The sequence below is a fragment of the Solanum lycopersicum genome, chromosome 11 (genome assembly GCF_036512215.1).
Source record: "Solanum lycopersicum chromosome 11, SLM_r2.1".
Classification (NCBI taxonomy): Eukaryota; Viridiplantae; Streptophyta; class Magnoliopsida; order Solanales; family Solanaceae; genus Solanum; species Solanum lycopersicum.
In genome coordinates this window covers 3,075,934-3,098,566 of record NC_090810.1, presented here as the reverse complement: position 1 = coordinate 3,098,566, position 22,633 = coordinate 3,075,934, and the positions used below count along the sequence as shown (strand labels likewise).

Sequence of the window (22,633 nt, the reverse complement as noted above, 5' to 3'; positions counted from 1 at the left end):
CCGTTATACAAACGGCTCACATATACCCCTGCCGTTACAAATTGTCTCACATATACCCTTCATTTAACGAAAGTTAAAAGATTAGTTTTAAATTTATATTTATTACTTCTAATTTTTTTAAAAAAATTATTTAGGAGTATATATGATTCTTCTATCAAAGTTCAAGGTATATTTTAATTTTTTTCATACATAAATTATTTTTTGACTTCTTTTATTATAATTATTTGAATTTCTTATTCTTATTTTGTTTTTTTCCTTCCTTCCTTAGTTTAAAGAATAAAAAATTAAACTATTTTTTTTGTGTGTATTGTAATTTAATTTCGTATTCGAAGAAAAAATTTGGTCATCTACAATAAGTTTTACAAGAATATTAGTGAAACATAAATAAAATTGATTATCAAAAGAATAATTATAAATTAGTCATTGAAACAAAAAAAAAGTCAAAAAAATATGTTTGACGAGAATTAAATTTACTCATATGGGATTATATTTTTTAGAAAAAAATAATAAAAATTTAGATTAAAATTATTATTTTTTTCAATTCCGTTAGAGGAAAAGGATATATGTGAGTCATTTGTCTATAAGTAGGGGTATATATGAGTCACTTTCATAACAAGGGTATATCAGCTCTAAATGACAAAGTTGAGGGATATATCAGACCCTTAGGTCAATTGGATCGATCGTTTCTATTGGCTAGTATCTCACTATTATAACCTATAAATATTCTACAGGTCTGAAAAAAGAAATGCAGATTCTGTTATTTGTCTATTATAGCATTACCAAGCTGCAGCAAAAGCAACAATTCAGCAAAGCTAAACGAACGTTGGTTTCAAATTGGATATAGAGATTCATATAGCCAAACACAACTACTTAGGGATTGAGGCACAATTGTTACTGTAGTTGATGGTGGTTCCTTTTCTATCTTTATATAGACCTATCTCTCACTATCTAACAAAGAAACGCTGAGGGCGGACGTCTAAACATCAGGGGTATGCTAATACTGGCGACGTTAGGAACCCACTATGACACAACAGCCAAAAAAAAGGCCACCTTGATAGACTATTTCACTGTTAAGAGGAAAACACTCTCTTAAACTATCGTAATAAAGTTTACATTAAGACATTCTGGTGTCAACGCCAAGAGAAGTTGAAGTATTCATATACACCTCCATACCTAATGGACTTGGAAATTCTCAAACGTTTCAGTTCGGGTCAAGTCTCTAGAGAAGAACTCTGGATGTATTCAATAAGACATATCCAAGGAAGTCTGCATTATAGCAAAAAGATGAATTCTTGCAATTAATTCAGTTTCAGGAGAGTTCCAAGTGTGAAGACCTCCGAAGTAAATGCAGTTATAAAACTTACAAACAGATCCAACGAATCATGGTTACAATTTTCATTGCAAAAGAAAAGAGATTTAAATCTAATTTGGCTCGTAATCACTACTCTCCAAAACCACATACGAGTACTTCTACAATGCTACCATAATCTAGTTAAACATATATATAACATAACTCAAACTCCAATGGAAGAGGAAAACAAAACTAACAAAAGAACCACATTGTTCATAAAATGAAACTTTTACCAAGAACAGCATTTTGTCAACAAGACACAAACTTAAAGCTATATAAGTTTTATATTTCTACACATACTACTATCTCGTTCCACAATCATTGATATGCAACATCATATTGATATTTATAATCGAGATCAAATAACACTCAACAATTACCAAAAGACTATAGAAGGATTGAAATTTTTCGAAATACCTTCACTTAACACCATCGAAAACCATTCCTCAACTTCGAAAACAAGCTTAAAAGCTCGAATTTTTCATCAAAAGAGCTGTCAATCCTCCTCATCACTCTCATCACTAAAATAACCTTTTCTCTTCTCCTTCCTTGCTTCCTTCTTGAATTCGTCGTTATCTCCTTTCAATAACCTCTCCTCTGCTCCTCTATCCACTACAGAAGCCCAATTATCGTCAGCAAAACGCGCTCCTCCTTCATCATCCGCCTCGTCCTCCTCCTCCTCGTCATCCTCCCACTCCCCACCCCTACCCTCATCACCCCTCTTTCCTCCTCCACCACCCCTCCGCCCTTTCTTTGGTGGCTCAGGCCTTTCCCTTGGCCCAAACAGATTCTTCGGACACTCATACGATAAATGCCCTTCTTCCCCACACTCATAACACCTACTTTTATCCTTATAAACCTTCTTCCTAATAAATTCAGCTGCACGGCCATTATCAGAAGCAATTGACGCAGTTAGGGTTCGTCCATTCAGTAATTTTTTATCAATTCCTTTCACAGCTTTAATCGCATCTTCTCTAGAAATGAAAAGGATGAATGCTACCCCACGGCTCTTTCGAGTAACCCGATCTTTAACTACAGTTACCTTTGCAACCTTGCCGAAATTGGAGAAGATTGTATGGAGATCGGAATTTGTCAAGGTATAATCGAGATTACTCACGTAAACTGTTGATTTTGATGGAGCTAGTCCACCGCTGCCGCTGATTCCGCCGCCGCCGCCGTGAGAGGATTTTGAAATGGAAACGTTTTTGGATGTGACGGAAGACGACGACGGCGCCGGTGATGGTGCGGAGGAGTATCGGTAGTAAAAGGTATCGTCTTCGTCGTCATCTTCACTGTACTTTCTCTTCCTCGACATTTTTTTCTAAATTAAGAAAATTAAATTGGTATTAAAGTTAAACTATATATTATAATTAGATGAAAGTTAAAAATGTTTTCATTTTATTTTTAACAATTCAAACCTTAATAACAACATCACAACACTAGTAAAAAGAAAATTAAAATTAAACTATCGTTTTTAACTATTCTAACTTAGTTCATGACAAGCAATTCAATAAACTCGAGTCAAATTGAATGAATATCAAATTATTCATATAACTAAATTCAACTTAATTTATTCACACTATTAACTCAACAAACATATCTAATGTGCCTTAAAATACGATCGTGTTGTATTAGTCTTCTATCTCCCTCTAAGGCAGGAGCGGATCTACGTAATTGAATACTCTTTGTCAAAAAATTATATAGATAAAATTTTATGTATTGGAGAACATATAATAATTTGGACACCTTAAGAACATCAATATAGCCTGGCCTAGTGGTTGGAATACCAATTTGGTTGCACGTGCGTGTGTGTGGTTGCAGGATTGATTCCTAGCAGTTGTACTTTCTTTTTAACTATTCAAATATAATCAAATTCATCATGTATTAATAGAAATTTGTCAATTAAATAACACTTAAAAGCATAATAAAACAAAAACAAAAAAAAATTCATAACAATACAATACATAATTACATAAAAATATGGGTTGCATACCAAATCCATTTTGGACAACCATACCTTAACTCCAAAATGAAAATGAAAAACTTAAAATCATCTAACATAAAAAAAATCTAAAAAAATATATAAGTCATATCTTATACTGTTAAGTTTAACCGTTGAACTATATTTTAAGAAAGCTTCTCTTGCTTCTCTTTTAATTTCAGAATGAAGTCATTTGTTCTTCTTCCCAGAATAAACTGTATTTATAGTGATATTTGATTGTCTTTTCATCTACCAAAATTTTTTAATGGGGCACATTGAATCATGATAGATACATTTACTTTAGTTTCTAAATTCAAAGAATCACAAACTTTGAAGAGTTTCATACATTATGATTTTAGATAGATAAATTTATGTTAATTAAAAAATTCAAAAAACCACAAAATTCGAAGAGTTTCATACATTATTGTTTTCTATTCTAATTTAATTTAACCTATTTAATTATAATTATAATGTCATAACTAAAATATTAAAGTGTAGTTGTTGGATTTCATATTATACTATTATGTAATTAAATTAAATATTAGTATTTTAAAATAAATTAATTTATTTTGATTTAATGGAGGGGCAAAATGGTAATCCAACTTTGTAGTGGAGCTTCCCACTTATAATAATACTAGTTTCTGATAATGTGCGTTGCACGTTTATCCCTTACTATCATTACAATTTTTTATTTATTTAGAAGTGAGTTATAAGGTATAGATATTGAAATTAACAATATTATTTTTACTATTTATTTTTTATTCATTAAAATAAATCATAAAATAGAATGGTGCATTTGCTATCAAACCAGAAATATGTGAATCATGATTGTAAAATATATCTATGAATTCATGATAGAAAAATAATAATAAATGTATCTAATGCCTTTAATGAAATAACAAAGGCGCGAGACAAATTTATCAGAAATATAAATTTCAATTACACATTTTGCATTTTCTATAAAGAACATAAACATCGAAGCTTAACGACAATACGATAAGATTGTCTTGAGAATGCAATTACTTGTGATAGTCCATGGGTCTATATATGAGTATATTTTATTGTATTTACATGAAATAAGCACTATTTGTGTTAGTTTTTGATGATATGATGTTTCAGTATTTATGAAAAAATCATCACTCTATTCAAATAGTAAAAATAATTAATATCTTTTAGTTTTCAAATTTAATTTTTAATAAACAGAAAATAAATTAACAAAAAAAAAACAGACGAACCAATAATAACATTATAAACATGCTTGTGATGAGTCATATATAATTTGAAGGAAAAAATATTACAAATTCAAACTAAAGAGAAAATAATATCTAAGACATACTAAGATTAAAATATGTTCTCTAACTAAGATCTTAGTCTTCAATCACCCAAAAATTAAATAGGAAAAGGAAAGACTCTTGTAAGAGAAATTATGATGTATACAATTTAAAAGCCTATATGTGAAAATAAAAGAATAAATATATTGCATAAAAAAAATTATAGCTGCGAAAAATACCATGTGTGATTCTTGAAGATAAAATTATTTTACTATTACATGTAAATTATATATTTTCATCATATTTATTGTTGAAATTTCACCTTTTTAAAAATGAAAAACAAGCTAAGAAAAAAAAAGTAAAAAGGGTAAAAAGGAACAAATAAAGACTAATAAAATATAGAAAGGAAAAAACCCAGTGAATATCCTGATTGAAACTGCGTTATAGAAATACTCGGATAAATCAATATACCTTGAATTTCAAGAACACTTCAAATTGCATCAGATATAAATCTAAGAAGAGGCATATTCTACAATAAGAGAGGGGGGGGGGGGGGAGGTAGAAGAAAACAACAACAAAAAAATAGTGTTAAAAATTTGAAACCTTCCAGTTTCAAAAAAGAAAAATGATGAAGGGCATGGGATGCTGGAGGACTATGAGATTTCTAGGAACACAAAATCAGTTTCTCACCGTTGTCGCTGTCGAGAAATTACTGTAGATACCACACTTCATATGTTCTTCATGATTGTCTTAAAGTCTTCGATTTCTTAACTAAAATAGCGTTCCTATATCTTCCATACCTTTTGAAATGTATATGAAGATGAAATTATTTACTTAAAGATAAACATAGTTTCTTTATTTACCTGAAGAAAGTCATTATTCACTTGGAAAAAAGATTTATTACTTTCAATGGCCTTTTCGTTTACCCTATTCATGGTTATTTAAATGTAAGTTTAACTGTTGTCTTTTCAATTATCCTAATTATTGTAATTGAAGTGTGAATTTATTTTTCAGGTCATTAAAAATGAAAATATTATGCTTTTATTTTCATATAATGTTATATATATTCAAATAATGTTTAAGTGAAGGGCAAATTCGTAATTCAACTTTGAGATAAAGGACTTTCCACTTATAATATAATATGATATGATGATGATTAGTAACTGACCAAGAGATTTAATTTTTTTTGTAATTGTTTTTTAAAAAAATATAAGTAAATTTTTTCCCGGGGTGTCTTTTTGATTTTTTTTTTTACTTGACATTAAATTTTTTTAGGTGAAACTTACAGAAAAAAAATTAAAACTTTACGAGAATGTAAAAGTAAAAATGTTTCATTATTTTTAATTTTTTTAAGTGTCTCGTTGTTATTATCGTTATTGCCAAAAACTATTGAAGTATTAAAGCCTAAAAATTGTTTGTTTCTAGGATAAATTTTCTTCTTTGTTTCTCTCTCTTTTTTATTTTTCGTTTGATTGCTTTATATTAAATTAAATATGAACTCCGTAGAGCTAAGCAATATATATTTTGATTTTAAAATTTTGGTACACTCATTTTTAAGAAAAGAATAATTACTTATTTAATTTTTGGACACCCTTCATAGATGATGATGTATGACTGTGACTGCGTAGATAATCGGGATCAGATCCCTGGCTATTGGAGGGAGAATTGGATGCATGTGATGAAATACCATGGCTAGACATTATATCCACATCCTGATTGAGATGTGCTCTTACAAATTGAACAGATCCATGGCTACCGGAGGGATCCAATGATTGAGTATGCCTATGATAAAGTACCAATGCTAGGCAATTCATCTGCACCCTGATTGAACACTCTTCTTACAATGTGGAGAGACATGCGGATGAACCATGTCAAGCAAACCTAATAAATTAATTTTATATTTTATTAGATGCATTACACATATATTTCTATTAGTTAGTGTCACGATTTTATATATAATTTCTCAATTGATATGTTAAATGATAAAAATAGATACTAAAGTATATTGAAAAATACAAGCTTCTAAGCATAATGAATATTAATCTTATGTTTTTATCTCCTTACATTTTCATTCAAAATGGATTTAATATTTATAAAGTTAAAATATAAATTAAGGTAGTTTTAATACTATTTATATAATAGTTACTTTATATTAAACATGCATACATGTTTCCCTATGATGTAAAAGAATACAATATTTCTTTAAAGTATTTTTTTAAAGAAAACATTCCACGGAATTTTTAATGATGTAAAAAAATACAATATTTCTTTAAAGTATTATTTTAAAGAAAACATTCCACGAAATTTTTAATGATATAAAAGAATACAATATTTCTTTAAAGTATTTCTTTTTATAAATCATCCTATAAAATTTTTATATTTGATTTGATATATATTTGTCTACATATAATAATTTACATGTTTGTCCACCTGAAAAAGATAATGCAAAAGACAAAAAAACCTCCTAATTGTGTTTAAATGCAAACCAATAAATTAGTATTATATGTGATATTACTTAGTTATTTGGTCTTTTCTCTTAGAGATATTGCTATTAGAATTTCTTTCTAACATTTATGGTGTAAGACATTTTATTAAGGCAATAAATATTTATAAAAATGGTGGAAACAATGTAAAGTTATGATACTATGATTGTAATCATATAATGTAACTTTTCATTTAAGAGTTTTTCAGTAATATGATACATGTTTTATTATTTAATACTTAATAAATGATTTATTATATTATAATTTAGTGTAGAGTTAAATTGAAATCCAATTTCGCATTTTAAAGCTTCCTACTTTAAGCTTGTACTCATAACGATGAATATGAATTATTAAAAGTCACATAATTTCTTTTTAAATTGTGTTTGAGTTACAATAAAAATACGAAAAGTGAAATGATAGATGTTTATAGCGTATAGTTAACTCATAAGAAGAAACTCTTTTTTATTTAGTCATCCCCTCATTATAATTTCGATATATAAATTTTATATTTATTTTAAAAGACGAAATAAAGTAGCAAAAACAAACATGGAGGCTCTCTTGCACTCCTTAAAATGTTTCTCTAGTGTTGTAAAATGAAATTAAACTAATTAACGTGCCTTTAAAATACGATTATAAATGTCTTTCTGACTTCAAATGTTTATCATGTCTCATATACGATCCAGAAAGTTAAATGTCATTGCTAGGTTCAAACATACACTGCGTAAAGAAAGTTTGGAGCAACATTTACGGATATGTGAGAACCATGAACTGCATAATCAGAGATCATATTGAAGCAACCAAGTTTTCAGGTTCAGTCGTCTGCTGAGAAAGGGTGCCTCTAGTCCACCTCTTTAGCATCTCTAAAGCAGCTTTAGGCTGATCCATTGGAACCATGTGTCCAGCATCATGAACCTATAATGCCATTTGATCGAAAGACATTTAGCTCGAATATTTATCATTATATATAAAACGAACAATAAGGTCGTTAATAGATGGATGCAGGGTCGATAAAGAAAGGCACCTTGAGGAAACTTAGAGGTCCATGGCTTCTCAACAATCCTGCTTCAGTACCGTTAACTTCAAAGGGGACTTCGATAGATGCTACAAACTCTTTCTGACCTTTCCATTCCATGGCCTGAACCCATCTTGAGTTACCTGGTAAAGAAACGATTTTATGACACACCCAAACATTCATTTATTTTTGAAAACTGTAACTCTCTGAACACGTATGTAAACAAATTTCCATTATCGAGCTAAAGGATAATCTGATGCATTACCAAGCCAGTTGCAAATAAGATCATATTCTCCAGCATAAACAAGCAGCTTTATTCCATCCTCGAGCAAGGTTGGAATTCCTACTTCGGAGTTCCTCATCCAGTCAACAAGCATTGCCTGGTACACAGTAGTACTACACGAGACAAACTCTATATCCTCAACGCCAAGAGCCTTTTTAACAGAGCGCAGATTCAGCATTTTCTCCATGTCTGAGAAGTCATAGCAGAGTCGTCCCTCACACTTCTTTCTGATGTCATAGTGCTGCAGATAAAAACTTAATTTATCAGAAACATAGTTAACCAGTCATTTGTTCAACTTTGGAAGGCATGTCGCGGGATAATGTAACCCTCTTGAGTAATTCAAAAGATCACCTTGAAGTGAAAGGATAACTATGCCAGTATCCCAAAACAAGTTGGGGTCAGCATTGAATATTGACCATGTTTCTCCACTTAAATTCATCTTTGGCCAACATTACAATAGAAGTTCTCTAAATTATTTATTGGCATAAAATTTCTCAGAACAATTTATAAAAGATAAACTTCTCTAGTCTTTGTGAAGCTGCTGACACACCTATTTCCCCACAAAGTACAGGATATGTGTAAGTTGTAACAAGCACTACAATTAAGAGAAAATGAATGGCAGACTGAAAAGGATAAGAACTTACATTAATGTCAACCCCAGCACTTGCACGGACAGCAGTGAATATAGAATTGCAAACAAAATAAGCCGCCAAGCAGGAGACTTTCCCATCAGTGCCTAATAGAAGGAAAACAGACATAGAAACTGAGAAGCAAAACAGAGTACAGAGAATTGATTTGCCTTGAGTGAAAGAACATCCATTTATGTTGGGGCAATCCCCCAGCCCCCTTTTTACCCCTTTTCACCCAGGGAAATCCCAAATGAGTCAAATGATATGGAGGAAAGAAAGAAAGTAAACAGGATGTACCACAAAGGTTTACTGCAACTTCACAAACTGGAATTAGTTTGTTGATACGATCATGAGTAGAGTTTGAAATTAATCCCATGTCCAATGCATAGTCGGTGTATGCAGGGTATTGTATTTTGGGATCTGTAAGCCCATTCCCAATGGCAAATCCCTATTCAAATACATCCAATGAAGTCAACACACATGATTAAGGAAATAACAATACAACAGCTGGTGAAATGTGGTACCTTTAAGTTTATATGTGTTCCTTCTTTACCCTTATTTCCTTTGTGTACTCTTGCAGCAAAAGCAGGAATGTAGTGCCCAGCATATGATTCTCCGGTTATGTAAAAATCGTTCTTTACAAGCTCTGGATGCTCCTCAAAGAACGCCTACATCATCATAAATGATCATATCAACACAAAAAAGTCAGGATTGTAATTGTCTTAGTTGAACATCAACTTAGAAAAATGTAATGTCTCCCTCCACCAAAAAGGAAGAGACTAATAATGAAACCACAGCAATCATTCAAAACGTGAAGAATCAGACAAGTAGAAGAAAAAACACTAAAATCTGTAAACCTATGTTGTCAACTGATAATATGACGAAAATATTTGACATGGAATTCATCTGAATACAGTGAGTAAGGGCCGAATAGGTAATTGTGTAGTGTCTTAAAGGTGGTTACGCCAAGTTCTGGTAAAACTTCCGGGTTAAAAGCTGTTAAAATGCTAACTAAAAGCAGGCAAGAGGGAAATAACTAACCAACAAGTCATCTAAAAGAAAATTCAGCAATCAGCTGCAAGTTCCAGTGAAAAAAAGAAGGAACCCATTCCATGAAAAAGGTTACTGAATACTGCAAAAAGGTTGAGGGACAGGATGTGCTGACAGGTGACCACATTCTTGCCATTACTGCATTTGGAAGATAAAAGAACCCCAAATTATGATACTGCCTCTTTTTTGCCAGGGACCAGAACACATGCATCAAACACCTATAAGGCTCACTCATCAGCACAGTGTAAGGCTCGAGTCCTAGGGTATAACATCTCTCCTATAATCTATACATGTAAGAGGTCATTAGTTCTCCAAGGCTTGGGTACTAGTGTTCAGAAACTGAGCTCTTTGAAAAATCCGTGTATACCAGTGTAACCCCTTTTTGAATCTCACACGTAGACTGGGATCAACACGCAGACAAGAGAACTAACAAGCATAGCGCACTTGAAGAGTCCAAGCAGCTAACTAAAAGGGATCTCAGACACATCAATAAAATCCTTACGATCACCAGTACTTAAATTTTTCACCAGGAACCAATTGTAGACAGGTCAGCAGCGAGATAGATGTGTCTTAGATCACCATAGCAACCCATCATTAGACCATACTAGGTGATGACAAATATATTATCATTAAAGAATTCTCCTACTAATTTCAGTCTTTTCTCCAACTCTTCCCATTGTTGCTCATAATAAGCATCATGACTCGTGTCTATTTGTCAATATCACAACTTCAGCAAGATAGAAAATGTTTCATAAACGGATTCTTGAAAGAAGATCATAGGTGTTTGGTAATTGTTTATCATTCTTTCTGCACACTATCGAAGACAACAATTTTATTAACAAAAAAAGGTCACAAGTGAGTTTGTATCCCGGTTGTTTGTTTGTATCAGGATACTGAAGAAGTGATTTTACCCACAAGTACAGTTTCTCCATAATATAGAAAAGTTTATCACCCTTTTTTGAATAGGTGGAATGTTTATCATCCTTTAGAAGCAGTATAAATTACCCAATGTAGCAAACCTTATAATAACATATCTGAAACCAGGAATTGATAGGTAAGAAAACATTTGGAAGCCATGGTGTCATCATAAGACTCTGATTTGAATGGAGGAATTCCACTGGAGTGTGTGCATATATAAATAAAAGGTTCCAAGTTGTCTTGGAGGTTTATTCTCAAACCTGAATAAAGTCATACAAGTCATCGCTAACGCATGCTTCAGTGTGACAGAGGTCACGTCTGTCAGAACTGTAACTGAAGCCAGTACCTGTAGGTTGGTCTACATAGATAAGGTTTGATACCTGCAGAATTAACATGCAAAAATAAATTAGTGTCCTTGAAGGACAAAAAGGAAATTTTAGTAACGAAAATGAACCAACTACTTTAATCTAAGAAACATGCAGAAAACTTCATCCTGTAAGACCGGCAATCAAAACTCAAACCACCAGCACCAAAACTGAAGTTCCTGTGGAACTTGAAATACATTCCTATCTGCAGTATCAAACTGCCAAGAAGGCAATTTAATTTCAAAGAGTAGAAGGAAGAAAGCAGACAGAAGTATGTCATCAGGGAAATGTAATTTTTTTTTTGAGAAGAAAAATGTTTGTTAACATAAGCTAGTTTCATGTACCCGGTTCCCTCTTTACATGAGTACAAGCTTTTTTTCTTTATGCACCACAAGATACAGCTGTTGACTGACAAGAAAATACTGAGACTGAAAAGCTACTTTCAAACATAGTCAATACCTTGTCCCACCCATATTCATTCGGCACAAGAGACAAATTTTTTGAAATAGAAAAAGGTCCATTTTCATAGAAAAGGGCCAATTCACTACTGCAACCAGGCCCTCCACTCAACCAGATGACAACAGGGTCATCCTTACTTCCTCGTGATTCAAAGAAGAAATAGAACAACCTACAAATGGAAGATGACACAGTTAATAAATAAGAGACCACACAACAACAGATAGCTGGTTGATAAGATAGACCAGAACATGACGATATAAAGCAGGGTTTCCCAGGAGATGTACCTTTAAACAATTAATCACAAAGGAGAAATATTATAATGAAACAACCTGATGTACATCTCTAAGCACACTGGAGGTCTTAAAATATAATTGTCTTAATAAAAATTAGTTGTAGTTATTAGCAATCTAACAGTAAACACATTTCTCCACAAAAGTTGCTAACACTGATACTAGAAGATAAATATATGAACACAACAAAACATTTCTACATTAACCAATTGATCTACTAAATCTCAATCCCAAACTAGTTACATTTGGTTGTATGTATTTGTCTATACCAATTCACTCTACTTGGATCCATTTTCAACTGTTCCATTCGAGTTACCAACAGATGATAAAGGAGCTCATACGAGCGTGTGGGACATAAGACTACACAGAACTTGCTACAGTCCTAACACACCAAAATGCAATCCAACACATGTTGGTTCAGGGCATAGGAGAAAGTAACCCCCTCCACCCACCCCTAGAAAACCCAAAAACTAGACCTTTATTGAATGCCTAAACCATGGAACCAAGCAAATTTCACCTTCATAAAGAAATGAATTAGGCGACCAGAACTGTACTCCCTTTTGTCCTTTTTTTCCTGTAAGGATATGACACCTTGGTATAATTCAACCCCCAAATCTAGATCATTAATAGGGAGAATCACCAAAACCATATAAGCAAAGTTTACTCTAACACCCCCTTCACAGAATGGACCAAAAGAACAAACTGGATAAACCTGGCTCTGATACCATATAAAGATGCCAAAGTTAACTTCAAAAGTTAGCTCATGAGAAAAGGATTATCCGAATCCATATTAGCAGACTATCAGTCTATTGTGAGACTTTAATCCACTCTAACATTTTCCAACTTACATGACAATTTTCAATTTTGTCACATTTGAGAATGATTGCTATCATCTCAATATAACTGTCACAATCAACAAACTGTTCAAATCCATTCATCTATTCATAATAATCAAATTTTAATATGATGTTTTACATATATGAAATCACCATTTACATCATTATCTTATTCCTAACATAATATAAACAAAAACAACTCTTCATAAACTCCATATTAAATCAAACCACAACATAATATAAATCAGCCTAGGGTTCCAGATATTACCTAGCAGCATGAGAATGCTTAATCTTATAATAACCAGCATGATGCCCCAAATCTTCAATTGTAACACTAGAATTCGCCAAATTAGGAAATGAGAATCGCTTCTCGACGATTCTAGAACCTTCATCGTCGGTCTGAAACGGATCCCTATCGACAATGTTATCCGATTCCTTAGGAAACAAATTGAGCTCCTGAATCAATTTCTCCGCTTGCTTCGTTGCGAACCTCGAAGGTAATACTGAAATCTTCGCTAATGAAAATGAAGGAAGAACAACAAGGAGAAGAAGAAGAAGAAGCTTCATTTGCGCCATGTTTGGGGTTTGAAGGTAAAGTGATTTTTTTGTGTGAGAGATAAATATTGTTGAAAAATATGGTTTTGCGTGCGAGAGAAGAGAGTGAGCTAACGATCCACGTAGAGTGCACACTTTCCAAGAAACTGCAACCAAAAAAAAAAAAGGTTGATTATACGTAAATTTTATTTTTAATTCTCGAAAGGTAAGAAATTATTTTCAAAAGACTCTCGAGAATTTAAATACATCAAACTCACGTTAAAGAAGAAACACATGTCAAAGGTGGGCAAGACAATATTCTATCCTAATACGACCTCGAGTCTTTCTCATCTAGAGTCATGTCTTTATAATATGAAACTGTATAATCAGCTCCTCTTCCTGATATTTTTTCATTCTACCGCTAGTCTCTCGCACCTTTTTCCCCGGAGCTTTCTATGAACCTTCTCTCACATGTTTAGATCATCTTAGTCTTGCTTTCCTCATCTCGTCCCCACGGATAGCTGTATTCTTAATTTTGTCCCTTCTAGTAGGTCTAACCTATACATATATCTCGAACATCCTTATTTCTACAATATGTATCTCTTGGACGAATGAGTTTTTGACTAACCAACACTCTACTCCATAAAACAAGAATAATCCGGTCTGACAACTTGCCTTAAGTTTACATAGTATATTTTGTCATATTAAGACTCCAAAGGCGAGACTACATTTTATCTAAAATGTCCCAGAGTAATGCGTGATATCGATATTGATGTCTTATTTTTAATTCTATAACTACAAATTTTAATAGAAAAAAAGAAAATAATTTCCAAAATTTGAAATGAAAATGCAAAATAAATTGTAATCCGGACAACTCAATCAAAGGACAAGTGTATACATACAATTTCTCTTAGTACTCTTCAATTTATTAGTTGTTTAAAATTAATATTTTGGCACTTACCATATAATTAACAAAAATGGACTAATTAATAACTATTCTTAGTTCCCTATAAATGTGCTCAACAATGATTACCATAATCCACACTTAATTACTCTAATTGATAAATCTTCATATGGCTAAATCTCACATTTTCTCCTTGCTCGTATTCTGTTTCCTCCTCCTTATATCAAAGGGTGAGTAAAAAAAATTCAATAATTTTTTTATTATTATTATAGAGATGATAGATCAATATGAAAACATCAAAAATGTTATGTGTAATTATCATTTATTAATCTACTAAAGTGTGTGATCGTCTCATACAAAAGCTTAAAATGTTTGGGATAACACATTTTTTTACTTAATTATATCTTCAATATACCAACGCCCCCTATGTGCGAAGGTAGAGTATTACTTAGGATTCAAATGAATTCAATAACTTTTGCTTTAGATTCTGTATTTATCGTAAAACTTGAATCAAGTAACTAAGACAAGCTACATGTTCTATATCTATTCAGAATCTATAAACTACAAATTTCTAATTTATGTTATACTGAACAAGCTCACACGAGTCACGAATATATGAAATCTTGATTTTTTTTTTAATTTTTTTTTTTTTTTGTGTGTAGAGATAACAAGTGTGGAAGGTCAAGAATGCAAAAGGTATAGTGGTACATTTGGAGGGGCTTGTTTTATGCTTAGGTTTGGTGAGTGTCAAAACAAGTGCACCAAATTAGAAGGAGCTTTGCGTGGAGAATGTGAGAGCTATAAGTGTTATTGCATCTTTTGTTGATCAAAAATCGAACAGTTCGATGTATAAAACATTTCGTGTTAGTAGACTCCGTGAAAAAACTCTTGTTGATGAATAATGTAATTATATATTTGCTTGTTTGGCTTAAAAAAAATAAAGACCACCACAGTACCACTTTGTATTGTGTTTGAACAAAAACAAGTTGTGAAATGACAGTATCAAATAAGTTTATGTGCTACTTATTTATATGAAAAATTTAATCCATTTCATGCCAAGACCTTGTTAATCTTCTCTGTATCGTTCTAATATCAAAGCTTATTATAAAGTTCAAGACCGTCAACGCGAAGCTAGGATCAAAAGTTACAAGAACATTGAAGGTAATTTCCTGAACCATATATTATAAAACATAAAAAATAATTGATAAGTTGGCCCAAAATTAGCTATATGGCCATAACTCATAAACATTGCACAAATTATTGAAAACAAAAGCTACTTAGGGATTATTAAGAATCTGCTTAAATAATTCAGTACTTATACATAACAATATTTGATACAACATGATTCAGATAGAGGACTTCGTTCGCCTGTTAACGTTACTAGGCAATGACTACGAATGGTACCACATAAAACGGAAGGTCCTATAAAGATCAATGGCTAGAAGAAGTTGAATGTCAAGCTAAATATCTTACGGGTCAAAGACTGTCTGCAAAATAATCTGCACAAGATACATAGATGAAGTTTGTCTTCATAAATATCTAGTCGAAAAGCCCCTCATCGTGCCAGATATCGACTAGAAAGTCAACCATTTCCTGTGAAAATACAGAAATTAATATTAAGCAAGCCAAATGATCATCATTCTTATGAAACAGCAATGGAGCAGACTTCTGACAAAATAATACTATAAATTTCAGGAATGCTTACTGTTAAAGGAATTCGCTCAGAAAAAGGATCAGTTGTAGAGAGCAACTCTTCATAGGTCGTTGACCAACTGCATGAGAAATTCGTAGACATTTCAGGCTAGTGATAAGAAATAAGAACTGTAATGGAAGGTTTTGAGCCAAGTCAAAGGCAGAACATGTTTACTCAATTCATTTGTATACAATAAACCCAAACTGGTCTGGCCTTCCCTGGATCCTGTGCATAGCGGGACCTTAGTGCACAACACTATCCTTTTTTATGACTGAGATAGGCCAATCCTTAGGACCAAACACAGCATCAGAACTCGGGGAATAATGGGTCCGTCCCTCTAGCTTTTATTGCCATAATATGTCTATATCATGTACTTGGAACATAATTAAGCAAGTCTAAAAGCTTAGTGAAACTTTTCAAGATCAACAAAACTCAGTATTTACCCTCATCCAGTCTTAATCATTCTCTATCTAAACCTCAGCGTTAAAGGCTCTTGAACTATAAACTCAAGTTTCTTGTCCTTGGATCATCCTTTTATCATAGTTTCTTTCTCTCTTAGAAGATACATCAGAATACTTTTGGATCACTGGCCATGAACTAGTTTACGCTACAGAGATTAAATTACTTTGTGTTAACCGGGCACATATGTGCACTAACATATTAAACATGAGATACATGTCATGCCTTGTATGTGAGTGCAATAGGAATATATGCATTTCAAGATGGCCATGCACAGTGACAAAAATGCAAAAGCTCACCATTTGTTCACTCTAGAATAAATAAAGTATGTTCTGTTGGCCACTTTGATATGGTGAAAAATGTGCATTATAACATCTATTTCATGCTCTGCGCGTGAACTTACTTCCTCAAGAGAAACATAGGAAAGCAGTGGAGATTGAGAAATGACTACTGCATTAAATCATATGGATGTGCCAACAACAGAAGCTATGCCACATCAAGTACATTAAATCTCTCTCCCTAGCTTGTTGACGTTTGCTGATGCATTACAGCCCGTTATTAGACTAAAATAAGGATCAAATTTGATAAAAGGTAAAAAGCTCAATGCACAATCGGAACATATGAAGTTGAAACCTATAGTTTCTTATCATATATTTTCCTTACTCTTTTGTCGGACAGCTATTTATATGTTCATTACTGTTCTCTAAGTGCATAGCCACTAAACCACCTCTACAAGAATTCCTGACTGTCTGCTAAACACCGTACCGCAGCAGCTAACTTAACATCCTTCTGGTATTTTTGGTGTATATGTTAAAGTTTAGATGCAGACAGTACCAAGTTATCTTCCACTGTGCAGTAAAGATCAAGACTTCCACTCACCACCATGTCTCTGACAATCGAGGATTTCTCTGAGGGACTACCAAGAGCACTGACAAGTTCAGCTCTCATCTAAAACGTGAAACATAAATAGGGACTCTTCTGAAGTTGATTTAAGCATAGTGTGGCGCAAAGTGTTACCTTATAATTGGGTCCTTCGGCGTCCTTTCTGACTTCCTCGATGCTTCTCCAACCCATTTTCTTCTGCTCTCATGCCAAGCAATAGCAGCTGCACCACAAACAAAACTATACTATGTAAGTAACACAAGAAACACAAAGTCTAGCCTCATACAGTTTGATATAATTTTTCGTTGAAGCTGCCAAGATTATGGAGTCCGTTTATGTGAAAGAAGCTCTGGCCAATCTGAGCTTTCAGGTTGCTCGTTTCTACTTAGGTAGGTATAAAGGACGGTTATTGCTCTAACGAGTGGAGTTTGGGTAGGTATAAAGGACGGTTATTGCTCAAGCCACTGTCATATTGAAGATTTTGTTTAAAGAAAATGGACTTGGGGAGAGCTATGTCCTGTAAAAATACATGCGGAAACGAAGAGGACACCCTGTTTCTTGGATCTCTTCCTTTCAGTGTCTGTTAATAGTTATAAGTTGCTTAATTTATGATAAATGGGTAACAACAGTCTAGCTCTTGTGAACCTTTTGAGGTTTGAGGGAAGAGACATAACCGACTGACTGGTTGAGAGCACTGAAAGCCGGGCACTAAATCAGGTTCAACACTCAACAAAAAAATGAATTTAGTCGAGATTGTTTCCTTAAAGTCATCCTGAGCCATAGCATAAACAGACCATGTTCACTAACAAGTGAAACTTCTTAACTAAAACAAAACAATTTTGCCTTGATCAGGTGAAGAGGCTTGTTTCTAAATTCTCAAAAGGATCAGAAACAAACCGTGATTGACAAATGCAGCAGGGCTTTTGTTAGTTTCTAGGGGCTTCTTTGTCTCTCTTGTAGATGCGTATCTTTCTACAGGCAGCTTCTCAATAAAACACGAATTTCCAGTATCTACTTCCATGGCCCTCGGAACTGAAAAATCATTCCCTGCCCGGAGATGAAAAAGTAATTGCCGACCTGCTCATTTATTAAAAGGTCTCTTTGAGATCCCATCAGAAGGTACTAGAAATGAATTGCTGAAAAGTCATGCATAGAATCATAGTCTGAATAAATCATACTGTAAATATTAAAAAAAAAAAAAAAGCTTATTGCGGAAGAGAAATATAGATTATACCAAGTAAAAAAGGTGTATTACGAAATGTTAAGAAACCATGTAAAGACTCTATACACTTGTAAATGCTATTGCATCTTGAATTGCAACGAAATATTAATTGCTTCTGTTGAAAACCCAACCCGGATTTTATATTTTAATTCTGCTCGCCATTCTAGTACACCAAAAAGGGGCTAATTATCACTTAAACCCTTGCAGGATTTACACCCGTTTGTTTCAACTTAGAGGAAGTCTTAATATGAATCGTTTATTTCCCGCCACTGCAGAACATATCTTCTTTTTTCCCTTCTACAACCATTTAGTTTCTCTTCACCTAAGATTTCTGCGAACGTAACCTTCCAGCCTCCACCAAACAGCTACTATCACCATTCATCACCACAACTGGCAACCACCACTAGTAAACATTGCACAACTATCACCATTGACACTACTACCACCATCGATCACCATGCAAAGAAAAAACAGTCTTAGCACTACCATAGGCAGCTAGATAATGTTTCCAGCACTATAGACAAGTAATAGCTAGACTATGTAGATGTCAGATACGATGTTCCATAGACGAATCATGAGTTAAGAGACTATCCAGTCAGTTTGAGCTTCTAAACTAGCGACATTGACATCCTTAAATGATTTACAATTGTTACCTTTTTTGATATACTTTAATGATCTACAATTGTTACCTTTTTTATATAGAACGGAACTTCACACATGCCCTAGCTCAAAAGCTCTGCTGCACTGCAAAAGGCTTTCATCTAAACCAAACAAGCGAACAAACTTATAATTCTTTAGATACATAATCTAAACATATAATAGAAACATCAAATTGTCCCTTATCCACTAGCTACACTATATTGCATCCAAGTCAACTCAAAGTCAATAAGCCTAACTTGTGTCAATCCTTCTTACAACGCCAAATTACATCAATCTTCACAGAAATAGATTAATCTTAATAGCTCAGTTAATTGGCTTACTACCTGAATTTTCACTGGTGAGTATTTGATTTCCCACCTCATAATCCCCTCCCCCTTTACCTTTACCTTTACCTTTACCCTTCCCCTCCCCTCTCCTCCCCTCCCCTCCCCTCTTCCCCTTCCTCTTCCCCTTCCCCTTCCCCTTCCCCTTCCCCCACCCCCACCCCCACCTCCACCTCCACCTCCACCTCCACCTCCACCTCCACCTCCACCTCCACCTCCACCATTTTTTTTTTCAAAAAAAAGGAACTTTACAAAAATTATACAGCTAAACACAAGTATACTTCCCATTTCAGCTGCCAAAAACAAAATTTTACTTCTTATCCTGAAAATCTAATTGAATAGTGAACACATAAAACATAGAAAAATCAGAAATCCTACAACAATTTCAGTCAAAACACAAAAACCCAGTTAAACCCACAACTCTCACAGTGTCATCAAGCCAAAATATTTCATCAAAAGTAAAAACAAAGTCAAAATCATCCTAACATCTACTACACATACAGATAAATAAAATTAAAAACTAAAAGTGTAATTTTTAATCAACGAGTTCACCCTTGATCCTACCTAACTCCGCCCCTGTATTCTCAATACATTGGCATCATAGGAAAAATGACACATCAATGCACCACACTAAATGCATGCAAAAATCACAAAAATAAAAATAAAAATACATAAAATAATTAAAAAAAAAAACAAAAGAAAAAGAAAAAAATTGAGTACCTTTTTTTTTTGCTATGAAGACACCCAAGAGAAAAGGGAGGAAAAGAAAGAGAGAAGAGCAAGAGTCTAAGAGAGTATTTATAGATAAAACTTCTCTAAAGGGTACCCACAAGACAATTATAATATTATTGACTTTTTGCATAATATTTTTTTTTATCTAAACTTAATAATTTTTATTTAAAATTTTAATATTTTATATAAATATTAAAATGAATAATAGTAATAAGTATTTATCTGTAAACTCAGTTAATATAATAATATTTTATCTATTTTGTTTGTTTGATTTACTTTTTTTTATATATAAAAAGATCGATAGATTTATATATCCTTTATTTTTTAGAAAATCATTAATTTGAGATGTTATTTTTTTTTTTTGGAACGTGTTCAAATTTGACTTTTAACTTAGTTTTATTATTTTGACTTAAAAAGAGAAATAATGATTTGTGTAATGAATTAACTATTTTACCCCTATCAGTTGATAAAGTCTTAAATATATTAATTAACTCACTATATTTTTTAAAGACAAAGCTTAATGTTAATAAATTGAAGATATAATAAAAAAGAAGAAAAAATCATTCTTCTTTGATTTGTCAAGATGCCAAGTGAAAAAGAGAAATCGTATTAAAAAATATTTAACTGAGTAAATAAAAATGAAGGTACTCTGAATAATGTTTATAAGTTTGTTTGTTTTTTTAATTAAAACAGATACAAAATTACTTTAAAATATCTAAAATAAATTAATTTAAATTAACCCTTAATCAGAAGTATTGAATCAATGAATTTTGATATTTTACACGAAATATTTTAATATGAATTTAAAATAGTCGAACTCTAAAACGAGTATCCGAGATATGGAATGTTGTGTGTGCTTGGTAGCATCATGTTTTTTCTCAGCTGTCAACAGTTTGGTTTTCTCAGATTTGCTCTATCATTTTCTATATGACGTGGCTTTTTTTGTCTTTGTAAGTAGATAAAAACTATGTGTTATGTGAATTGACTAAAAACACCCTACACCAACTATGTTGACAAGGGTATTTTTGTCTTTTTATTATTGTGATTTGGACTTTTTTGGAATTAAAATATAGAATCTAATTGGATCTATGGTGGGGGCATGGAAAAATATTTTTTGGTTTTTAATTGATAGACAAATAATATTAAAAAGATGAAATATTTAATAAAAATAGTAATTAGATCAATTTATGTGGATTTTAACTAATATGATAAAATATATGATAAACATAAATAAGAAAAAATAATATAACTTGAAATTTTAAAATGCACAAAAAATTTAAATTGAGATAAATCTAAGTGAATAGTATAAATATAAGTAGTAGATTCTAGCTTGAAATAGAGGTGTGATTTTCTTTTTAATTTTGTTTGTGAATTTAACTAAATAAATTCAATATAAAATACGTATCGCATTTAGAAAATCAAGAAAATATTAATATTTCTAATTTTTTTCAGGTATATCTAATTTCTTTATTTTATAATTATTTGTTTTCCTTAATTCTATATATATATATATATATATATATATATATATATATATATATATATATATATATATATTTTGCATTAACATAAATGATTGATTGCGTGCAACACGAGGTATTTTTTTTTTCTAAAATAAAATAGAGTTTTTTTTTTCAATAAAAATTTAAAAGAATTTGTCAATTGACAAATCATTCTACATATGATAACTTGTCACCATCAGTAAAGGATGATAATAAAAAAATTATATAAAGTGGATGTGATGACAAAAATACAAAATTATTTAATAAAAAATGGCAAAAAATATTAAATTTTCTTACCAAAAATATAAAATTGGTAGATTTGAAATATAGAGGTGTCTCCACTTTAATACATAGTTTGGCAAAAGTGGTCAATTAGCTTTATTTAGTTAGTCGAATAATTAATATTAATAAGAGTTTCAACCAACAATAGTTAATGGTTGGTTGTCGAATGTTAATACTATATATAGTAGTAAATTATTGTGTCTAATTTAATATGAAATAATCTCATTTTATTTTCTAATAATTCATATTAAAATTCGATTAATTCAACTTTTTGTGCTACGAATAAAGCCTGATTGTCCATCACTTCCAAACATCTTCTTTATATTTAAGACTTACATTACGAGTCTTCAATTAAAAAAAACAACAATTATATTCATTTCATCACAATCGTAACAGAACATCTTCTTTATATTTAAGACTTACATTACGAGTCTTCAATTAAAAAAAAGTTAACAATTATATTCATTTCATCACCATCGTTACTGTTACGATAACAATGTTGTAGGTAGGTG

The 22,633-nt window shown here is 32.1% G+C and overlaps 3 protein-coding genes across 3 annotated transcripts; all 3 read right to left on the bottom strand.

The window, feature by feature from the left end:
• Nucleotides 1-1,544: 1,544 nt before the first annotated feature.
• Nucleotides 1,545-4,553, bottom strand: LOC101266891 (U11/U12 small nuclear ribonucleoprotein 31 kDa protein). The gene has a single exon (XM_004249998.5). The coding sequence runs from the start codon at nt 2,664-2,666 to the stop codon at nt 1,848-1,850; it is 819 nt and encodes a 272-aa protein (XP_004250046.1). The 5' UTR covers nt 2,667-4,553; the 3' UTR covers nt 1,545-1,847.
• A 3,132-nt stretch (nt 4,554-7,685) lies between these two features.
• On the bottom strand, nt 7,686-13,835 carry LOC101266584 (serine carboxypeptidase-like). Its single transcript, XM_019211061.2, has 10 exons — nt 13,741-13,835; nt 13,197-13,629; nt 11,803-11,971; nt 11,239-11,358; nt 9,535-9,678; nt 9,308-9,458; nt 9,026-9,117; nt 8,364-8,622; nt 8,108-8,241; nt 7,686-7,998 (listed from the first exon to the last, which is right to left on the bottom strand). Exons 2-10 carry the CDS (start codon nt 13,502-13,504, stop codon nt 7,870-7,872), a joined length of 1,506 nt encoding a protein of 501 aa, XP_019066606.1. The 5' UTR covers nt 13,505-13,629; nt 13,741-13,835; the 3' UTR covers nt 7,686-7,869.
• A 1,788-nt stretch (nt 13,836-15,623) lies between these two features.
• Nucleotides 15,624-20,432, bottom strand: LOC104644301 (uncharacterized). Its single transcript, XM_069291131.1, has 5 exons — nt 20,326-20,432; nt 18,298-18,477; nt 17,536-17,623; nt 16,072-16,138; nt 15,624-15,959 (listed from the first exon to the last, which is right to left on the bottom strand). Exons 2-5 carry the CDS (start codon nt 18,419-18,421, stop codon nt 15,906-15,908), a joined length of 333 nt encoding a protein of 110 aa, XP_069147232.1. The 5' UTR covers nt 18,422-18,477; nt 20,326-20,432; the 3' UTR covers nt 15,624-15,905.
• Between the last annotated feature and the right edge of the window lie 2,201 nt (nt 20,433-22,633).